Source organism: Emydura macquarii, unplaced genomic scaffold (assembly GCF_026122565.2).
Source record: "Emydura macquarii macquarii isolate MOO-44397 ecotype Brisbane River unplaced genomic scaffold, CSIRO-AGI_Emac_v2 contig_1230, whole genome shotgun sequence".
Taxonomy (NCBI): Eukaryota; Metazoa; Chordata; order Testudines; family Chelidae; genus Emydura; species Emydura macquarii.
In genome coordinates, this window is record NW_027131367.1 from 20069720 (window position 1) to 20091555 (window position 21836).

The window sequence follows — 21836 nt, forward strand, 5'->3', positions numbered from 1 at the left end:
GGAAGGGTCTCTAGAAGATCACCAGTGTTGTCTTCAGCTCTTTTTCCAAGTCCCTGGAAAGTGACTGCATTGAATCATACTTCATTGGGAGTCCGTATGGGAATTTCCCCGAATTCTTTATCATCTTTATTGAGACACAATTTCTTTTGGCCCTTTGACAGTAGTTTTCCATCCAGTTTCCCCTGAAACTGTGCCACAGATATCTAGGTCCCAGGCACTAGAGTTACCTGTGATCTCTTTCTTTCCAGGAGGCTCCTTTTTGGTGTAAACCTCTTCCATCCACTGTCCTAGAGGACAAAGAGTGTCTGTGACTTCATAATTATTTCTCTTCTGCTCTTCTTTGATGCCACATTCTTCCATCTTCCTTCATTTTCCGGCTGTTGATTGCAGTTTCAATTTGCCTTGTCTTTCCTATGAATCTCTTAGGCTAATATTCCTGATCAGTTGGAAATATCTTCTTGAGAAAGTTTGGCTTCCTTTATATCTTTTGGAGACGTTTACAGCTGATCAGGCCTCTCCATCTTTTCCTCCAGAGCAGAGAGCAACTTGAGTACATGTATATTCTTTACGCCCTTCCTTTATAAGCAGGAGGCTTGTGTATGTTGTCTATCAGTCTACCTTGCGTGCTCCAGTAACCATTCTTTTTCAGAGTTTTTGCTTCTCACGTGGGAATGTCTTCTCACTTGTTGGAGCACTCATCTCTGTGCAGAGAGAGGCCTGCTCATTTGTTATTGAGGTTTTTGGATGATCTCTGTTAATCAATTCCTTCCTCTCCTGATCAGCATGTTGCAATATGCACCTTACTTCCGCTCAGATCTAAGCGCCTTCTTTGTGTTTTCCCTTGGGCTACCACGCACTCTTCATCTCTCAGCTTCATAATTGGGAGGTATAAAAGGGTTCAGTAAAAGAGCTTACTTTCCTCCTGATACTTTCTGAAAGGAGAGGCTGGTATTACGTTTGTTTTTCTCCCTTTTTTGAAAAAGGAATGAAGAATATTAACAGTTGTTGCCCTGCAGAATAATTTCTATCCTCAATAAAATAATGGAACAAATATTAAGAGACCAAGAGCATTAAACACACAGAGAACAATGGAGCCATGAGCAGTAAGCAGCATGGTTTTATAAAGAATCAATAAACGTGGCTGCCTCTTGACTGAATTACGAAATGAATGGGTGAAGGGCTGGTGGTCGATACACCGGAGTTGGATATTAGTAAAGCATTTCATGTGGTGCCTCGTGGAATTTTAACTGAAAAATTTGTTCAGATCAATGATCAGTGATCGAAACAGTGTCATGTGGATTGAAAATTGTCTGGCAAATCATAACTAAAGATAAAAAATAAATAGCAAAGTATTGAGTTTGGGAGTGTTCACTGAGGCATTGTTGTTAGGTCCAGTCTCATTTAATATAGCCATTATTATCTAGAATTGGAAGTAAAAAAACATATTAATGAAATTTGGCAGGAGATAGTGAATTAGGGAATGCTATAAACACTAGTTAGGACAGAAAAATATACAAAGGCCCTAAGAGAGGTTTCCAATATCAGAAATGCAGCTATCACATCTCAGACACAGAGCTGCTAGATATTGGAGTAAGCTCCAGCAATGCAAATTGCCACTTCCCCTCTCTGTGCTCGGGGTTTGAACCAGTTGCAACTGGATTCTGTGCAAATAGCCTGTGTAGACAAGGCTGCAGCAAATCAAGGTGAGGAAGGAATCTGGAAGTGATAATGGTTGAGACACACCCACACATGACAGTGGGCTGCAAATGAGAAGTGAGTTAGTTATGTGCTAAGGCAGCAAAAAATGGTTTTAAGCTAAACAGGATATCCTGGGCCAGGGTGATGGTGACTCTCCTCTCTCCCATATCAGAGGAACTCACACTGTGGTCCGTGGGACACTTGCCAGGGGCCTGTGGAAGGCTGACTGGTCACATGGCGCTGGCTCCTTCCCTTTCATCATTTCAAAGTGGTTAAGGCAAGAAGGAACCATGATATAATCTCTTCTGATCTCCTGTATATCACAAACCATTAAATGTCGCCAAGGTACCCATATATTAAACCCCAAGACTTTAGTTAAACCAGGATATCTCAGTCCCCAGGAGAGTAAACTGTGTGCCACAGGGACAGTGAGCTGGAGAGACCAAGGTGTCTCTGCCCCTGCAATGGCAGGGAATTGGTATGGTAAAATATGCCCATACGATCCCAGCAGGCAAACACCCCCAACGTCCCAGCCAATCTGACTGGGGGGAAATTCCTTCCTGACCCTAGATCTGCTGTTCAGTGTGATCCTGAACATGGAAACAAGACACACCAGCCAGGCATGTCAGTTGGTCCCTATGTGTATTCCACCCATGGGTACGCATGCTCACCGTACGCCAGCGTCCAGAGATTTCTAGCAAATAGTGTCCTTCGGTCAGCACATGCCTGTTTGTTCTCTTCATTCTCTGAACTGAAGGTGTAAAGGGCAGTGTAGACTGACGCCTCTCCAGTTCCTTCTTACCAATGCACAGCCTTCTGTGTCCATAGCTCCTGCCATGGTTTGTCAACTCAATCTGTAAATAGTTCTCTGTATTGATAGTTTGTAGTGTGAAGCATAATTAGGATAGCTGAGTTAGTTCTTCTCCGTTTTGGGTAGCTTTTTCCCCACAGACAAGGATGGTGCCCAGAATCCCAGGGTTTAAGAACTGCCGCTCCTACCCCCACTCCTTTTCATTGAGTGACAAACACCAGCGCTGCCTTACTGCCTTGGTGAGGCTCACTTCGCCGCGAAGTGCAGCGTCTGTGGCGCCTTCCCTCCCCGCGAGGTTGAGAGCTCTGCTACAAGAACGTCTCCTGGAGAAGGACATGAGACCTGAGTCAGAGCTGGGCCAGGGACAGCGCCCCTTTGAACGCGAGCTCTGGAGCCGAGCCTACAACCTATAAGCCTAACGCATCCCTTCTCAGGGCTTCTCTTGAGAGTGAGGGGCACTCTCACAAGCACCAAGACAGATCCTCTTCAAAAGCTGCTCCTGGAAGAAAGGATCCCGCCCTGACTCTGTCCATGTCAGGCGAGTCCTCACACGCAGGTCCTAAGGACTTAGGCCCACGTAAACCTCCTCAACATGAGGTATAGTGCGAAAAACAGAGAGTGGAGACTAATTCTCCACCTACGCCAACTAAATGTCTTCATTCGAAAATCAAAATTCTGCACGGTCACTTCGGTATCACTAATCTCCTCTGGAGGAAGGCACATGGTTAGTGGCTCTCGATATTCGCCTCCCAAATGAAAAAGAATTCCTTTCTACTGCTTCAGATCAGCCCTCCTCCTATTTTGGAAAGACCTCCTGCATTACTGACTTTCCTCTAATCGCACTGATATGAGTTCTGTGAAAGATTCACCACAGCAAAGCTTGAGTCCTTCTCACCAAGCTCAAGGAGCCCAGACCATTTTTATTTTCAGACCTTCTCGACGTCCAGACAGAAGGAACATAATCAGTAGAAGTAGAGGAATCTAGTTAATTACCAGGGATCTAAACACCTAATGATGTTCTTTCTTGGTTTAATAACTATAATTAATAAGTATAATAACCTTTGACATTCTGTCTGCAGAACCAGTTAGAAAGACACCTAGACTATCTGTCCCTTTAGCAGAGTGATCCAAGGACAAGCATTATCTCCTCAGAGACTCTCTAAGTGAGCTCCAGCTGCATCATTCTTTGTTACCAACTGGCGATATTCCACTTCACTGGAACACAAGTGACTCCTGCAGCACGACTTGGAGTTGCACGTCTCCTGGACATATGTAGGGCAGTACCTGGAACTCCAGTCGTCCTTTGATGAAACTTCACACTGTAGTCCAGACCTCCTGTGCAGCTGCAGCTGTGGGGGCAGCAGTATTACAGAGCTGTGCTGTCTGCATCCTTGCACCCCTCCTGTCTAACTACTGCTTACCAATCTCCCATCTGTAGAATACACTTAAGGACAACACATCTTGTTAGAGGTAAGGAACCTCCATTTCTTCTTCAAGTGCTGGTCCCTATCTGTATTCCACTACCCACCCTCTTGACTCCTCCGCCGTAGACCACGCCTGGATTCACAGTAAGAGGAGGCATTGGAGAGGTGTTGGTCCTGGATTACGAGCAGAACAGCTGTGCGTGTGCAGACCAATGGATACTACTTACTATAAATCTCCAGACTCAGGCATGTGGTCACATGTGTACCCACGTGTGAATACACACTGGGGCCTCACATGTTGACAACCTCCAGTTACAAGTAAGTAACCTCCATTTCTCTCCGCCACCGCACAGCAATGGTTCACCCTTTCGAGCATCCTGTCTCCATTTGTGGCCAATCCCTGATGCTTCTGAGAAAGACAAAAAATAATTCCAACGCCGAATACATCTGGCCAGTTGTGCATCAGGGAAAACATGCCTTACTGAACCCTACAGGCAACTGGCGGCAGTCCTGAAGCATGAGTTTTTATGTAGAACAGTTCCAGAGGGGTAGCCATGTTAGTCTGTATACAGCAAAAACAACGAGAGTTCTGTGGCACTTTAAAAACTAACAAATTTAATTTTTGTAGGCATAAGCTTTCGTGAGACTTAGCTCACTTCGTCAGATGCAGAGGTAGAATGACACCAGATTGTGATTAAAAACGTATTATATGGGCACCCATAAAATGGATTAATAGTTAGCTCAGTGACAGATCTCAGCACGTAGCTAAAGGGGAGATACCAAGGAACGGGGGCAGTTTCTAATGTGCCCTCTCCCCAGGAATACTGACCCTGGAATACCTCATTCTACCTCTGCATCTGACGAAGTGAGCTGTGTCTCACGAAAGCTTATGCCTACAAAAATTAAATTTGTTAGTCTTTAAAGTGCCACAGAACTCTCGTTTTTTAATGAGATTTTATGCTAGTCATCTTAATGCAGAGTTGCAAGTGTTCTGAGCATGTTGAAAGTGATGTAGGCAATGCTGGTCTCTCCACAGTCCACGAAGGAAGGGGATAGACAGAAGGACTCTCATCAATATACAGATTCCAAGTCCAGAAGGGACCACCATGACCACACAGGCCATAGTATTTCTCCTAAAAGCTGGGGTAAAGCATATCATTTTTAATTTCAAGGTTGAATTTGTTTAAATTCCAGCAAGTTGATACAGTTGTGCCTTTGTCAACAAGATTGAAAAGCCCTGGCTCTCAGATCTTTTTTCCATGTGTCAGTACCTATGCACAGTGATCGTCACCTTTCAGTCTTCTCTTTGATAAGCTGAATAAGTAGAACTTTTCTTAAGCCTCACATTGTAAGGATTATTTATTTTCTGCTCCTGAATCCTGCTCTTGTGGCCCTCGTTTGAACTCTCAGTAGTATCCACATGCTTCTTGAAGTGCAAACACCAGAACTAAACACAATATTCTTGGAGCAGTCTTACACAGGGAACATCACTTCCCTGTTTGATATTCCAAGGATCGCATAAGCCCTTTTTGACACAGCATTGCACTTGGAGCTAATGTCGAGGCAATTTTCTGATTTCCGAGTCACTGCTTTCCAAGACAGAGTCAACCATCTTGTCGGTATAGCCTGCATTCTTTGTTTTTGCATTTGGTGGTATTAAAATGTATTTTTCTGGCTTGTAACCATTTAACCAAGTGAATCACATCACTCTGTAACAGCATCCCATTCTGCTACCCCACCAATCTTCATGTCATCTGCAAACTTTACCAGCAGAGGTTTCATATCATAATCTAGATCGCTGATAAAAATATTAATATTGGACCAAGAACTGACCCCTGGGAAGAGGGCACATTAGAAACCGCCCCTGTTCATTGGTATCTCCCCTTTAGCTACTTCCTGAGGTCTGTCACTGAGCTAACTATTAATCCATTTTATGGGTGCCCTGGTAGTTCCATATAATACATGTTTTTAATCACAATCTCATGTGGTACTAAGTCAACCCCCTGGGCGAAATCCAAGCATACTGTATCAATGCAGTTGCCTTTATCAGCTAGACCTGTAATTCTTATTGTCTTTAACCTTCTTATTTCGTTGATTCCTTTGGCTGCCCATGTCCGCTGCCTACATTTTTAACTTGTAACTTATATTCATTGCCATTTACTTCCCCTTCTTTCGGCCTATATGTAGTCATTTTGTTATGATTTATCAGTGCGTCCTCGCTTCCTTTTAACCAGGATAGCTCATTGCCCCAGCATAAGCTTTTTTTTCACGTCTGTGGAATCGTGATTTTTTAGGTATCCAGTAGGGAGCACCTAGCACAATGGGATCGTGGTCCATGATGGGGGCTCCTAGGTCCTATGGTAATACAAATAATAAGTCGTCATCATACTGTCCTTGAAAAATAGGATGTTCTGTATTTATTGCTGCTAAGTTGCATTAAAATACAGCTTAACAAGCACTCAGTGATTGCTTAGCATTACTCCTCCCTGTACAGTTTAAATTAAAAATTTAAAAAAATTAAAAGCCATTTTATTGCTTTAGTTGTCACAGCAATGTTATGCAATTGTGGATAGGCCAGGAGATAATCTCTTTATGAAAATGTGGTCCATGCTATGAAAATGTGCACATCCTGGAGTATGCAGCTGAAGTCTGACTGACCCTGGAATATTGGATTAATTGCAGGGCATCTCATTACCAGAAAGACACTGACAAATAGATGAGAATTTAGAGGAGAGCAGCAAAAACAATGAGAGAACTAGAAGGGCTGGCTTGTGAGAAAAGGTAGAAAGAGCTTAACATTGGTCCTTGACTGTTCAGAGGAATTTGGCTTCTGGGATTGGTTAATCCCCTTGGCAGAGGGAGGAGTAATCATGGGCTCAGGCTATTCTCTCCTAGCCTTTTTCTGTCCTTCAAATGTTCACTGTTCCTGTTCATCTGGGACAGAACTGGGTAAAGAATCCAAACTAAACAGTGATCTGCACTCACTTTCTCCAAACCAGTCACCTTCAATGTGGGTCTAATGTCATCTCTTGCACCTTATTTTCAGTACTTGGAATATAACATCCGTGAGCACTGGGATTGATATGGGTAGGTTTGGTAGTTTTTCACATGTACTGGGAAGTGCATTTTCTCTACAGATCAGTCACCCATTATCTGAATCAGTGTGCGCTAGTGCATCAGGCATGATTTCTCTATTTTGTAATACTTGTCCGAGGGATTTTCTTCCAAAGGAAATTTTAAAAATAACAATGAAAAAAACACTTCCAAACTAACCTTCCACTTTGGTGCTCTGCCTGAGCAATCTGATTGTAGTGGGGATCGATGTGTGACAAGCTGGGCATATTTCACACAATCTTCAACCTTCAAACCTGTGAGGGCTTAATCCCCTAAGCACTGTGAAGCCAATGGAAAGTTTCCCACTGACTGCATGGGCTTTGGAACAGGCTCTTGGTGCTGAGATGTGCCTCTAACTACAATGAGAGCTTTATAGGCCCCCTTCCACCACTGTGCACGGAGCTGTACACATCCCCTTGACTAACAGCTTTGTTATATCCGCTTTTTATTTTGTAAATGATCAATAAGCATTTGATTACAATTTTGATCTCTGTAACTCTTCAAATGGGAATGGCTTCTAGCTTTACCCTTGAAATAAAATCTGTCCGAGAGCCTACTTCTTTGGCATTTTAATAGCTCAATAAAAGAAAATTCAGTCAGAGTTTTCTCACCAGGCTGACCTGAAAAGGGGAAAAAATGGGTTTGTGCCTGATTCCCTTTTCTGTGATGTGTTATTCTACTGGTGTTTTATATATTTGGGTCCTGGCTACCCTGTTTTCCTTGAAAGACTTTTGAGATGTCAGCAGGACATGATCTCACAAGCACCTGAAAGTGTGTCCTGGGCAACTGATAGCAAAGGGTTTGTAGTCAGACAGTGTAAAATCCTTTATTTGGTTTGGCTTTTTATTAACACCCATCTAACTCAACGCCCAGCAGACAACTGGGAGGAAACACTTGTGCTCAATGCGTTTTGGCCCCCCAACCAAGGATGTACAAGTGCTCATTACAGCCCCCTCATTCTCCAAGGAGTCCTCCTGCAAAAACAGGCAACGCCAGACCTGACACCCAGAGAATTTCTGAGGTTACAAAACTTCAGATAGGAAAACAATAATAAAACCACTTGAAGGCCACCTTTCTGCAAGCAAAAGGAGACCGAACCCCATTGTATTTCCTTTGCAGAACACCTTGGAGTCTCATCTTCAGTGCAGCCTGTGGTCAGAGCTATGTTCACTGAACTGTTCCTTCTGTGGGACTGCATGCCTGCCATAGAGAATTCTGCTGGGGGCACACTGGGCTTTGCCTAGGGGTACTGAAATATACTTTCTTTGCAGAAGCGCACTCATTCCTTCCGGTGCTACACAGTGCTTGACTGTGGTCCTTCTTCTGTTTCAGCCTGAAAGGATAGATCCCAGTGCATCCAGACAAGGCTATGACGTCCGCTCAGATGTCTGGAGCTTGGGAATTACGTTGGTATGTGAGTGCTTTAAACTTTATTCAGTGGGACAAGCCTTCCTTTAGGGCAGCATTATGGATTTGCTGCAGAGAATAACAACGGGGCCAGTTTTCTAAAGCAATGCACTATGGTGATATCCAGCCCCTCTGCTGCGAGTGGAGTCAGTGGGGCCTTGCCCTTGTGACACTCCCAGCCCTTTCTGTCTTGTGTCCATGGGGCCCTGCCATTGTGACACTTGCAGCCCCTTCTCTGCTGTGAGCGGGGTCCGTGGGTCGCTGCACTTCGCACTCCGAGATGGAGATAGACACCTTCGAAGTTAAACAGGAATAACAGCGTGCAGCATACAGATCAGAGAGCGCTAGAAAGGGCCTGGATCTTGAATGTTGTTTTCCCTTTTCAATAGCTGAGTGTGGGGTGCTGGAAGGCCGTGGCATCGTGTCTGCCTGAATAACCCACGTAGTAGCCCTGGTGCTACGTGGACCTTTATTACTCAGCAAGTTTCAACCACTTCTTGATCCCACCCATTGGCCCTTCTCAGGCTCTGCCTCGATGACCTTGGAGAGCGCTAGTTCATTCCCCAGGAGGGTTGAGCTGGTGGCATGGAGAGTGAATGTAAGAAGCAACCAGAATTTCCTGACCTGTCTGTAGAATGAGACACTACTAACGCTCTCTTCCCCCCTCAGGCGGAAATGCTCCTTCTCCCAGGGTAAAATGTTGATGCAGCCAACTGATTCTAGGACACGAAGAAGCTGGGGTTCACAAAGGGAGGCTGGAGAATTAGCTCTCACCTGTCCTTTGTGTTCCTTGGACATGTGGGGATGACATGTAGGTTTTCCTGCCACGTTTGAACGAACTCTTCGTGTTACTCATACTAACCCAGCCTGCGCTGTTCCTGTCTCTTTCCAGTATGAGCTGGCCACAGGGCGATTCCCCTATCCCAAATGGAACAGTGTGTTTGATCAGTTGACGCAAGTAGTAAAAGGAGACCCACCACAGCTGAGTAACTCAGAGGAAAGGGAATTCTCCCCAAGTTTCATCAATTTTGTCAACTTGTGGTAAGTGTTTCCTGCTGTAAAGGTTTGGAACAGACTAACCATGTCAATGTGTTGCAGCTGGCTGAAATCAAGCTCCCAGCATTTTTTCAATTTGATTTAATGTATATGGAATATTTTAGGTCTGCAAAATTAGAGTGAAGGCTCCTTGCAGTCCATCTCCTTGGAAAAGCCAGGGGAGACCCAGACCAGTCTCTGTGCAGACGGGGATGGAAGACAGACTCATGGTGATATCTGCCCAGAGAAGCTGTGGGGAGAGATCTGTGTAGTTCCTTTAAGAGGACGATGGGATAAGACACACAGTTAGTCTGTGTGGAAGTGGTTGGGACCCAGGGCAGTCAGGCTGCCTGTCTGTCTGTATGGCAGAGATGGGGACTAGTAACAGTCAATCTGTCTGGTTGACTGGTGTCAGGACCCAGGACAGACTGTCTATATAGCAGAGTATGAGACCCAGGGAAGTCTGTCTGTCTCTGTCTGGGTGGAGTTGGGACCTAGGGCAGTCAGTATCTCTGTATAGTGGGAGATGGGACTTAGGGAAGTCAGTCTTTCGGTATGGCAGTGATCGGAACCCATGGCAGTCTGTCTGTCTATCTGGATAGCTGGAGCTGGGACCCAGGGCAGTCAGTCAATCAGTCTGGGTGGATGAATGGAGTCAGGACCCATGGCAGTTGGTCAGACATTATGGCAGCTGTTGGACCCAGTGTAGTCAGTCTTTATAGTGGGGGTGGGACCCAGGAACCTCAGTCCGTCTGTCTGTATGGTGAGGCTTGGGACCTGTGGCTCTTGGTCTCTTTGGATGGCTGCAGTCGGGCCTCATGGAAATCTGTATGTCTGGATGGCTGTGGTCAGGCCCCATGGCATTCGGTTTCGATGGCTGTGGTTGGGGTCCGTGGCCTTCAGTCTGTCTGGATGGCAACAGTCGGGCCCTGTGGAAGTCAGTCTGTCTGGATGGCTGCAGTTAGGCCTCGTGGCAGTTATTCTGGCTGGGTGGCCGTGGTTAGGCCCCATGGCAGTCAGTGTGTCTGGATGGGGAGGGCCGGGCCCTGTGGCATTTGGTTTGTCTGGATTGTGAGGGCTGGGAATTCTGGCAGTTGGTCTGTCTGGGTGGCTACGGTTGGGAAATCGGGCTGTGTGGGTGGCTGCAGTCGGGTCTAGTGACAGTCAGTCTCTCTGGGGAGGGCTCAGCCCGATGGATGTCTGTCTGTCTGGCAGCGATGGTGGGGTCCTGTGGCAGTCAGCCTGTCTGGATAGGGAGGGCTAGACCCTATGGAAGTAAGTCTGTCTAGATAGAGAGGTCCAGGCCCTGTGGCAGTCAGTCTGTCTGTTTGGCAAGAGCCAGGAATTCTGGCAGTTGGTCTGTCTGTTTGGCTAGGGCTGGGCCTCATGGCATTTGATCTGTCTGGATGGGAAGGGCCAGACACTGTGACCGTCAGTCCGTCTGGATGGTGAAGCTGAGCCCCATGGCGGCAGGTCTGTCTGGATGGTGCGTCCAAGCCCGGTGTCCATCTGTCTGTCTGTATAGCAAGGGCCAGGTTATAGAATCGTAGGGTTAGAAGGGACCGCAAGGGTCATCTAGTCTAACCCACTGGCAGGATGCAGGGTCCCATGGCAGTTGGTCTGTCTCGAGGGGGGGCCAGTCCTTGTGGCAGTTAGTCTGTCTGGGGAGGGCCAGGCCCCACGGAAGTTGGTCTGTCTGGATGGTGAAGGCTGGGCCCTGTGGAAGTCAGTCATTCTAGATGGGGAAAGACAGGTGCCATGTCCATTGGTCTGTCTGGACGACCGCTCTTGGGCCCTATGGCAGTTAGTCTGTCTGTATGGCAAAGTCAAGCCCCATTGCAGTCAGTCTGTCTGGAGGGCAGGGGCTGGGCCCTGTGGTATCTGGTCCTCAGTCTTGTGTTCAGTTCTGTTCCCGTTTCGTTACTTTCCTCTCTGTGAGAACTCTTCACTGCAGGGACCAGGGCACCTGAAATGTTTTCTTTTTAAGGGAAATTTCTCTTGAGTGCAAAGATTGTGTGGTGCGATTGATCAGAGAGACTGACAGCAGCTTGCCCTGCACACAGCCCCTGTAATAGGATTCTTTCTCCATGGCTCTGCTGAGAGCTACGTATGTGAATCCAGAATCTGGGAAATTGGGAGCTGGCAAACCCTCGCTAAAAATTCTCTGTGTTACAGTTTGGCCTCATATGGAGACACAGAAGAACTTGCTTAAGAGTTTTGTTAAACAGCAGTTCAGGCCATGTGTGTGATCCAATAGATGTGGTGTGTGTTGATTATGGAGACATGCAGCTCAGGCTGTGTGGCGGCTGCATTCTAACCCCAGGTTTATCTATGTCCACCTTCTGTCCGAAGCGCTGTAGGTGTCTTACTAATATTTTTGTAAATAACAGAGACTAGTGCTTGGAGCTGTACAATAGCCGGTAAACCCCTTCAGAGTTCCAGCCCAGAAGCCAGGCCAGTCCTGCTGGGGGACCCACAGGGAGCAGTCACCTTAGATTGATTTTTGACTTTTTGTAAATATCCTTAATGTTGATCATTTTCAGATGTTTCTATATTTGAGCCTCAGGGAAAACAGGTCTTACAATGGGAAGTGTTAGGCAGACTTAACTGTAGCGTTGCTGCCAGCTCACCCTGCGATGTGCAGTCAGGACAGGTAGTGTTAGCTTTGGTTTGTTTTTCCTCGGTGGTTTGCCTGTGTCACCCGTCATTGCCGTGGCACAACACACACTCCTGCTCCCTTCCTAGAGCCACACAACTCTGTTCCCTTAGCTATTTCCCAGAGACTTTCTCCTCTTGGACCTGTTTGTGAGGCTCATAAGCCCATTGTCGTTCACCTTTCCAGTGCAGGTCAGACTCCACCTCGTAGCTACAAACACTTGCAGCATGCAGCCCACCTGGGCCATAAGCCCCAGTACCTCCCTGCCAACCACCCTGCAGAGTTTGCCAGGGATCCCTCTGTGCCGGATGGAGGCGGGAAAGGTGCATGTGAGTGTTACCACGTGGGGAAAGCGCACGGCGCTGTGATTTACATGGATTTTAATAGACTTGTAATGAGCCTCTCAGACCGAATCCCAGAGCTGTCAAACCAAATCACTAGGTAATGTTGAGTTAAGAACGAAAGACGAGCCTGCGTGATTATCCCCTCCCGGTGCTGGAGGCGCAGGCAGTTGAACACTAGATGCCCTTCAGTCAGGGGCACCCATGTCCTCTCCATCTACGTAAATCCTGCCACACCGCCGTCCCGTCTTCCCTTGGCTGTGGCTCTCAGCATGGCTACACCAGGCTTCCTGAAGTGAAGCACAGCGCAGATAGGCGAGGGCTAGAGAAGCTCAGTGCAGCCCTAGGAGGCGGTGATTGCAGCCCCTGCCAGAGCCTGCTGGTTGTGCTCCAGCTGTCTCTGGGTCCTGAAAGCAGATGTTTGCCCCGCTCTGAGCTGTGCTGGTCACCTGCTCTGCAGGGCCAGGCTCCGCTCCCTGGCTCGCCCTGCCAGCCCCGTTCTGCAGGCTGGTACAGTACTGCAGGCTCCAGCTCTGCTGGGGCTCCGGGTTTCATAGCAAACCTCAAGCAGCCCCTGCTGACTTTGGCTGCGTGGCACAAGGAAACACTGTCTGTGTTGCTGCATTGACCACCCTAGGACAAAGAACAAATGCACGCAGGAAGTTTCCTTTAAAGCGGGTGATGTGCCTCAGGCTCCTCGGCAATCCATTCACTCAGGCCCAGAAGACTAGTGTAGACAGTCCCCCCCGAGGGTCTTGGCGTGGGATCTCCTCCCCTGTCTCCTCACCAGCTCTCTTCAGCCTCCTGGCCTTGCTGAGTTTCCCTCCCAGACGCTGGTGTGGGAATTGCTTTGCTTTGTTGAGGGTTTTGCTGCCACCTGCTGGTCCCTTGTGTGACTGTGTTTGTTGCAATTGGCTGGGGGAGGCTCCGTGTGGGGACAGGACCGCTGTTCTCCCAGTTCTTCTGCCAGCGAGGTGAACTCGGTGCTCCAGGCATGTACTGGGCATTGTGCATGTACAGACCCAGCGTTTGGTTGCAGCCCCTCCTGGCCAGCCGTGGAGCAGGCTGTCCTGGGCAAGGGGCGGTGGATTTGGCAGCTCTTTTTTCACACGCATCTCTGCAGGCCTCATTTGCCCTCACTGTAGCAGGGTGAGTGTTTAGCTGCTGTTGCTCCGTAGTGTCTCTGCAGGCCGTAGAGGCATTTTTCCAGCCCTCGCTGGCCTTCCCAGTATGCCCCCCGAGGAAATGGCTCCTATGCCCAGCTGCTCTGTGTGGTAGCGCTCACCCGCCTTTATTTCAGCTGAGCGTGCTCTGTCGGGGCTCCGGACATGGCGCTGGGGCTCTGCACATTGCATTCTCACCTCACACAGGTGGGCAGACCCTGCCCTTGCGTCCCTGGCCCTGGAGGGTCTCCTGGTAGTGGAGCCGGCACACAGCCCTTGTGCGGCATTGAGCCCGGCCGTGCAATGTCTCCATGGGGGCCAGCAGGCAGGGGCGAATGGGGATGGGGCACGAACAAGCTAGGGTGCCGCTAGAGGATCTTCTCCTGTGCCCCTTGGCTCCCTCCCCCTCCCGCCAGCCTGGGAGCCAGCCTCAGGAGCCGCTTGAATTTCAGGAGGCAGGATGTCCCTCCCCGCAAACCCCGCAGCTTCTTTCTCAGGCACAGGAGTTTGGGGGTAGGAGGCTGTAGGGGAAGGTTTATGGGGTGAATCAATCAGGGTCGGGTGCAGCTGGGGACCTCGAGGAGCACGGTGGGCACCTCTCCCTGCCCTGTGTTGGAGGGAGGACGCTGGGGGCCAGCCATCGTCTGTCTGACCGGGGTGCCGGGACGGTGGGGAGGGGGATGGGAGATGCAAGCTTATGGAGGATCAGTCCGTCAGGGGCCATTATGGGAAGGGACGCAGCCCCGTGCGCTGGGTGTCCCTGCATCTCTGGCTGACAGAAGCTGGGATTGGACAACAGGAGGGATCACTCGATAATTGCCCCGTTCTGGTCATTCCCTCGGAAGCACCTGGCACTGGCCACTGCGGGAAGGCAGGACGCTGGGCTGGAGGGACCTGATCTGAGCCGCTGTGGCCATCCTTGTGTTCTCATGTCCTTCAGCCTTTGGGCAGGGCAGGGCTGCCTCCTCCGCTGTGGTGCATGCACCTGCTGGGCAATGGGACACGGTAGTCAGCTGCCCTAACACACAGCTGCTCCCAAGGGCTCCCCCATGCCCTGGCCTGTGCCCAGCCTGGGCACACAGGCTGGAGGAATGGATGTGGCTCTCCCTGCCCCTGAGAGCTTTCCCTCCTTTCCTTGACGCCTTCGCCCTTCCTCCCTTCACTTCTGTAGGTTATTGTCTTTAGCCAAGGAAAGCAAATGGTCAAATAGAACGGTGAGAGCCGGCAGGGAATGTGACCGTGCTCCCGAGGGGGCAGAGTGCGCTGTACTCTGCTCTCGGACCCGGGCACAGGCGCACGTGCAAAGCCGAGGACCCGCAGCTGGTTTCTTTTTCTGATCTGGCCTGGTTAATCGCTGCCTACGTTCTCCTTGTGCTTTGGCTACGTTCTCGATAAGGAACCTGACAGCCCTTGCCTCTGCTTATCCACACAGCAGATCCAGCCTGCCCAGGGACACCGGGTGCCGCTCCCTGCCATTATGCCCCACCCCGACCCATGGGGAAGGTGATAGCTCCCTGATCAGTCAGTCCTTCCGTGTGCCGGGGTCGGTGAGATGAACACCTGGGAACTGTGCTGAGTTTCCAGTCGCTTCCACGCACTGGCTCAGTCCCCAGATGGCTGTTGGAGAGCCATCGCTTTGGGTCAGATTGGCGCACCTGGCCAAGAAGTTAAAGGGTCTTTACACCATCGTCCGTCTCTGAAGCTGCCCAGTGCCCTAGTCCGGTGTGTGTGTGGAGGGTGTAGCTGCTCTAAAGTGTAACAAGGCTGTGTTCCCTAGCAAGCACAGTGTTCATTGTCCTCTCACTAGCTGCTGAGGGTCTGATTCTAGGCACATATTGAGCCTCTTCGCCCGCGGGATGCATGGCACTGCTGTATGGGGGCGTCTGCAGCAGGTCCCTGGCCTTGCCCTTGTGTGTCTGGGAAATGCCCCTGCGACAGGAGCCGGCGTATCTCCCTGCAGCGAGAACCGTGGTGGTTGTGGCAGAGCTGCCCTGATTTTCCACATCCCGGAGCGACAGTTGCAGCGACCTAACCCCGGGTGTAGACAGTGCGATGCCAACGGGAGGGCTTCTCCCATCAGCACAGCTACCGCCTCTCAGGGAGGTGGATTAACTCCACCGACAGGCAGCATCTTCACCAAGTACCACAGTGGCGCAGCTGCAGCGCAGTGAGTGAGTGTGGAAACGTGTTTCCCTCACCGTGAAAAGGAAGTGAGTTTCGTGTAACGTTTAAGTGTAGGGACACATTCCAAGAGCCAAATTCTTACACTCCAGACAAGTCTGATGGTGAGTGGGGCTACCAGCGTAGCTTGACAGGTCATGGCCCTGGGTCCGTTTCGTGTCCCATACACAGCTGATGTTTAATCTCTTTGGAACATTTTTACAAATCTGCCTTTTCCTAATCCCTTTTCTGATCTTTTTAGCCTTACAAAGGACGAGTCCAAAAGGCCAAAGTATAAAGAGCTTCTGGTGAGTGTGAAGGTGTTCGCGCGTGGGCTGACGGGAGGGAATGTTTGCGGCTGTTCTGTATTGACGATGTCCAATAATGGACTTCACGTTTGGTTTTGAAAGTGCTCTTTTCTCGGGTGATTAGTACCGTGTGGGCTCTGCACCCTCCGGGAGACAGCTCCTTAAATGCCATTCTCCTTCCTTCCACACGGAACATTATGATGCCTGAGATTAGTACAGCAGCTCTGAGAAGCAGCAGAAATGGACTTAGCGCTCCTCCAGCAGCTACAGGGAGTTCCTCCTCTTGCGTTTGGAACACAAGGTAGCTTCCAGGTGGCATGTCCACCCAGGACTTGTCGTCCTTTGGCAAAAAATCCCCTGCCTCACAGGCCCGGCCAGAATGACAGCTTTGTCTTAAAAGAGCATGGATCCGAAGGCCCTGGCTTTATCCAGTTGTAATTGAAGTCAGTGAGAATCCCCCTTCATCCAGCTAGACTCGTGCTCACATACCTTGGTGAATCAGGGCCTAAATTCTTAATAAATAATACATCATATAATCAATACATAAATAAATCCACTGAAGTGCAAAGTGAAGTCACCTAGAGAATGCTTTGTGCTCCCCCTGGTGGCTCTGCAGCAGAAATTCACTCACCAGCCAGTCCTAGGGGGTTCGCTGCCAGCTGATGCACATAATGGAGCAGGAGATGCTGAAATGAACTTGTGTATGTGTCCACTCCCTTTGAAACCCTGGGCAACAATCAGCATCTGCCACGTAGTGTCTCCACAGGTGGAACTACTAACGGGAGTGTTAAAAGCAAACCAGCAGCACTTTCCGGTTGTGGTGTCAAAGCTCTGCAAATTGTCACACTACAGCAGATCAGCTACCTGGACTCGGGTTAGCCTGAGCTAACGCTGAACTGTGCCCCCCAAACGCCACCCTGGCCTGGATTCTCAGATCTCTGAGCTCGGCAGGCTCATCGCATATCAGATCGCTGCAGTGTGCAGGGCTCTGCAACCCTCAGACCATGCCCCAAGAAGCGTGCAGCACCGTGCAGTCACAAGGCTGCACACTGTGGGAGACCCCAAGGAAAGTGTTGTTAGCTAAGGTCTCGTCTGCTTTATGGTTACATTCATGCTGGGGGCCCAGTTAGAACAAGGAACCCGCTAAAACTCAGGGTTCCCTTAACATGGTCGTACCACGATTTGGTGATGTGTTCACAGGCAAACCAAACCCTGGTGTAGGACACAACTGTGCTGCAAGCGGATTCCTCTCCATGAGGTAATTGGGGAGTAGACAATCCAGCCAGCGTGGCCGACTGGATAGAGTACAGGACTGGGACTCAGGAGATCTGCGTCCTGTTCCCAGCTCTGCTGCTGGCCTGTTGGGTAACCTTGGACAAGTCACTTCCCTGCTCTGTGCTTCAGTTTCCCCATCTGTAAAATGGATTTCTGACTCCTGGCAATATCCTATTGTAAGTTACCCTGGAAACATATTTTAATTAATTATATTGAAGGTTTAAGAAATTGAGTTCTCTTCCTTTAAATGCCATCAGAGCAGGCTGTACTCTGGAGTCCTACGCTGTAAGCCCCCACCCCCACAGTATCTGGGGGCAGGCGAATCCCTGTGCTGTATCAGTTTCTACTGGGGCCTCATTTTTATGTCACGAAAGTGGAACTAACTTTATTGTTCTCTTTTTGGCTTCCAGAAACATCCCTTCATTCTGATGTATGAGGAGCGCACTGTGGATGTGGCATGCTACGTCTGCAAAATCCTGGATCAGATGCCGACAACTCCCAGCTCTCCCATGTACGTCGATTGACAGCGCTGCTTCATCCAACTCTAAAGAAAGGGCTGAGAGAAAACAAGCTGTAAAGAATTTTCATCACATATTGCAGTGTTTTTAATGCTCGCCCCGACACCATGTGCAATAATATTGGTGTTATTTCCATCCTGTCTGTATACTATTGTCACATATAAAGTGCATCCCTGTAATACCTGATCACACAGTGTTAGTGTTGGTCAAAGAGAGACCTCGTCTTGCTCTTCTGTGGACATATTCATGAAATGTGGAAATAAGTACATTTATTTGTTGACTGTGATTGGATAGCACCTAAAATTCATTTCTAGACTCAAAACTTGGAGACTTCTCAGTGGCTACTGGAAAGATTTTTCTCTCAAAATCTTCCAATTATTGTTTCAAGTAATAATAATAATAATAAAAAATTAGGCGTTGTTTGTCTGAACATAACGAGACTTTGCCTGGAGGAAGAAGGACTTGCATAACCAACGAGATGCTTTGCCTTCTGGAGTTGGAACGGCAAAGGAGGATTTTATTCTTCACAAAGTGCAATAGATTTACTGCTATGAAATTCTGTTGCTTTACAGTCGCAGTGTATTTTTTGGGGACTGTGTGCCCAGCTGAACTTCCTGTTAAAGAGAGATCATGTTAAATATAGTGAATATGTCTTTACCAAAAATATGTTGCGTTGAAAGAGGCTAACATTAAAATATTCAGAGATGGGACATAATGTATTCTTCTCTCCTTTACCAAGCCAGCCACTCTTCAGTATAACTAGGTGTCCTGTAAATTGTTACCTGCTAAGATAAAACCTTTGACCTGAAGAATTATTAAACTATTCGATTGAATTTAACCCGCTTGTGACCTGATTTATAACTGCACGATGCTCACTAGCTGGCTTTGCTTTTACCCTCAAAAGTGCAGTGTGTAGAGTCTACAACTGTTTTTGATAAGCCACAGTTTAATCATTCTCATGATTATTCAGTAAATATTTATGATTCCTGTCCTGTCCCAAAACCTTATCTGGCACCTTTTCACAGACCACCAGGCACTGCTTCTGAGCAGTCTAGTATCCAGCACAAGACCAAATCTGTCTTTGCTTCCAGCCACCAGTATCCAGGACTGAGTTTCAGAGGCCTTCTCCTCCAACATGGGTGTAGCAATTCATCGTGTATTCGGTTTAGTTTGTCTGATATTTCATTCATTTTTTCCTTTGTAAGTTCAACCTCTTATGTAAATCTGAGTGGCCCTAATTATCGTATTCAGGTCTGAATTGCACCTGATTTGTTCTGTTACATGCTAGAGGTCCGGGTACCCTGGAAATCAGCATGGTCTTTTAGCGTGGCCTAGCAAAGCCATCAAGATGTGCTGTTCTGGCCAACAGTTAAACTCTTGATCTGGTCAGAATTTTTGAAATTTTGTCTCTTTTTCAAAAATGACAATTTTAATGAAAACATTTTGATTTTTTCAAAATGTTCCATTTTTCAGAAACCTTTGGTAGATTGTAAATGACCAACTGGAGCCTGTGGCTGGTCCTGGAAGAGAGTTCCCAGTTTTCATTTTGTAATTTTCAGTTGGTTGGCTTAGCCACTTAGTGGGGCTTTCTCAAAATCAGAATGTTCCATTTGCAAAACCAGTTTCTGGAAAATTTTGGAAAACAAAACCTGGAGAGTTAGGAACATAATGAGAGAAGCTACCGCAGTGCTGGAATTCTTGTGGAAGGTTTTCCCATTTTTCAACCAGCTCCACCAAACACAGAGGCTATAACAATACAAAGGGCACTGGAAAACAGCCCCCAGCCCCATGTCTTCTCAGCTGAGAAAGACAGAACAAAGTCTGTGAGCAAACAGGAGCACTGGCCTATTGCCCTGGACTCTCAGCACCTCTTCATATTCTTCCGTTGTGTCTTTATGTGTAGGCTGGAGACACTGACTATTCTGAACTTGCCCAGGTTAGCTGACCTGAGCAATTGCTTTCTGATACCTCTGAGCATTCACTGCCAGGTGTGTTGGGCCTGCTTCTCTAAGGCACTGACTGTCCTCAACTCCTTCAAAAGTCTATAGGAAATTACGCCCCCCACTGGCTCAGTGCCATTGTGTGTTGTATTCCTGGCACCCCTGTGCATGTGTGGCCAGAATATCATGGGGGCAAAAGCTTTGCCTATTTATGCTGGCAAGGACAAAACCAAATTCTCTCAACCAATGAATCTGTTCCCTACACCTTCAATTAACCAGATAATTCTAACTTGAAAGTATTATCCATGCAAAATAGCAAGAGAGCAAAATATGCTGTCATCTGATCCTGCCCTGGCATCACTATTAACAAACAGTGAGTCTAATGTTGTAATTACCCCCTGGACCCTCACACTAGGAAATTTTTAACTGTTCACTTGGCAAATCACAGTATCCATAGCCTTCCCTTGCAAGCACCTGTCGCCTTGCTATTCCCCATGCAACTGGTCTGAGATCTGTTCTGCTGCTCTCTCCCTACCCCAGCCCCATCCCATCATCTTTAGCAGGATCAGCAAGTTTCCATTTGGCCGATGGGAAATGGGAGATTAGATGCTTTGAATTCCCAGTGTCAAAGCCAGGTTCAAAACGTGCTGTGGCATGGACGGCTGTACAGAAAGGCAAATCTTGTGTATTAATCATAGGTTATTATAAACTATTAAGGGTGCAGCATTTATTACAGTGTATCTTTATTTTTTAAAAAAAAGGTGTATAGTGTTCAGAAGCTGTGAAAATAGTGTAAGAACTGTACATTGTGAGCGCTGGTTATTTTTCTTCTTGTACCATAGACAAATGTATAAAATGATCACAAAGCGGATGTGCAGGGATGTTGCCTTATTGTCTGTACAATGGAGCTCGGTAACATAAACTGCTTCAAAGAGCTCCAGAATATTTTCTCCTATATTCTGGTTTGACTTCCTCCTCTATTTAAGATATTATACATGGAATCAGAGTGTCTATGTAATAGTTCTATCCTTTTGCCTGCAGGTCAGTTGTAATAAAACTAGGATGCGACTGTGACCTTGTTATTTTTATTTTCTAAGGTCAGACACACAATGGGAAGATCCAATAAATGCTATTGAAATTCACAATCTCCTTCCCCTTCAGACAGCCCGATTCTGGGGACATCAACCCATAGATGACACAGCTTTTGTTTGTAAATCTGTTGTCAAATAAAAATCAAGTTCCCAGAGGTTCCCCTGCTAGCTCTTCCTTCACCTGCTATAGCAGCCGGGACTCAGCTGGTCTGGCAGTTGCTGTACACCGTCAGCTGCCACGCTAAGGTTTTTGGGGAGGAAACTAGACAGTTGTCCCTATTTGCTGTACCACAAACAGGCCCAAACCATTTTGCCATCTTAAGGCACAGCATGCCTCTCCCAGGATGGCAGAGGGTCAGGCCTATGCTGTGGGGTTGACAATAGATCACCGGTAAAGTATTGTCGTCCCTTTGGACCAAGCAATTAGCCAATATTTGGGGCGTTGCCAGGTTCTGTCTGGAGGAGAGGTTGGTAGAGTGAGTCAGATCTTTTCTTTGGTGCAAACCTGTTTATTTACAAAGAATAAATTCCTGTTTCCCTGAATGCCGTGGGAACAAACAATAGCCAATTTCCTCGCTCAGAAATCACTAGCACTTCCATGCCCAAGAAGCTCTGCTTATTTCTCAGTGTCTGCTCGCTTCCTCCTGACTTCCCTCACACACAGTTTGCCCAACATTTCTTTATCCCCTGCATTTGCAACCAGTCCCAGGGAAACCCCGCTTCTTCTCCGCTGATTGATTGTCGCTCAAGCCTTGACATGTGGCCCACTGCCTTGGACGGTGTCTCCTCTTATTTCCAGCTATTGGTATGTAAAAGGAGCTTCATTGCTCCTTCCATTTAGCCAGAATGAAGCGTGCATAGCACAGCCACTGGCATCATCACGTCTGTTTGTCTA

General features: G+C 47.9%; 1 protein-coding gene across 9 annotated transcripts in view; it reads left to right on the top strand.

Annotated features, from left to right (window-relative positions):
• MAP2K4 (mitogen-activated protein kinase kinase 4) overlaps positions 1 to 20924 on the top strand; it is a 133820-nt gene extending 112896 nt beyond the window's left edge. For all 9 annotated transcript variants that reach the window (XM_067547727.1, XM_067547729.1, XM_067547725.1 and 6 more), the window contains 4 exons: positions 8380 to 8457; positions 9347 to 9495; positions 16072 to 16117; positions 17803 to 20924. In XM_067547727.1, the coding sequence (XP_067403828.1) occupies positions 8380 to 8457; positions 9347 to 9495; positions 16072 to 16117; positions 17803 to 17916 (387 nt within the window). In that variant the 3' untranslated portion in view covers positions 17917 to 20924. The remainder of the gene's footprint in view (positions 1 to 8379; positions 8458 to 9346; positions 9496 to 16071; positions 16118 to 17802) is intronic.
• Positions 20925 to 21836: the final 912 nt, after the last annotated feature.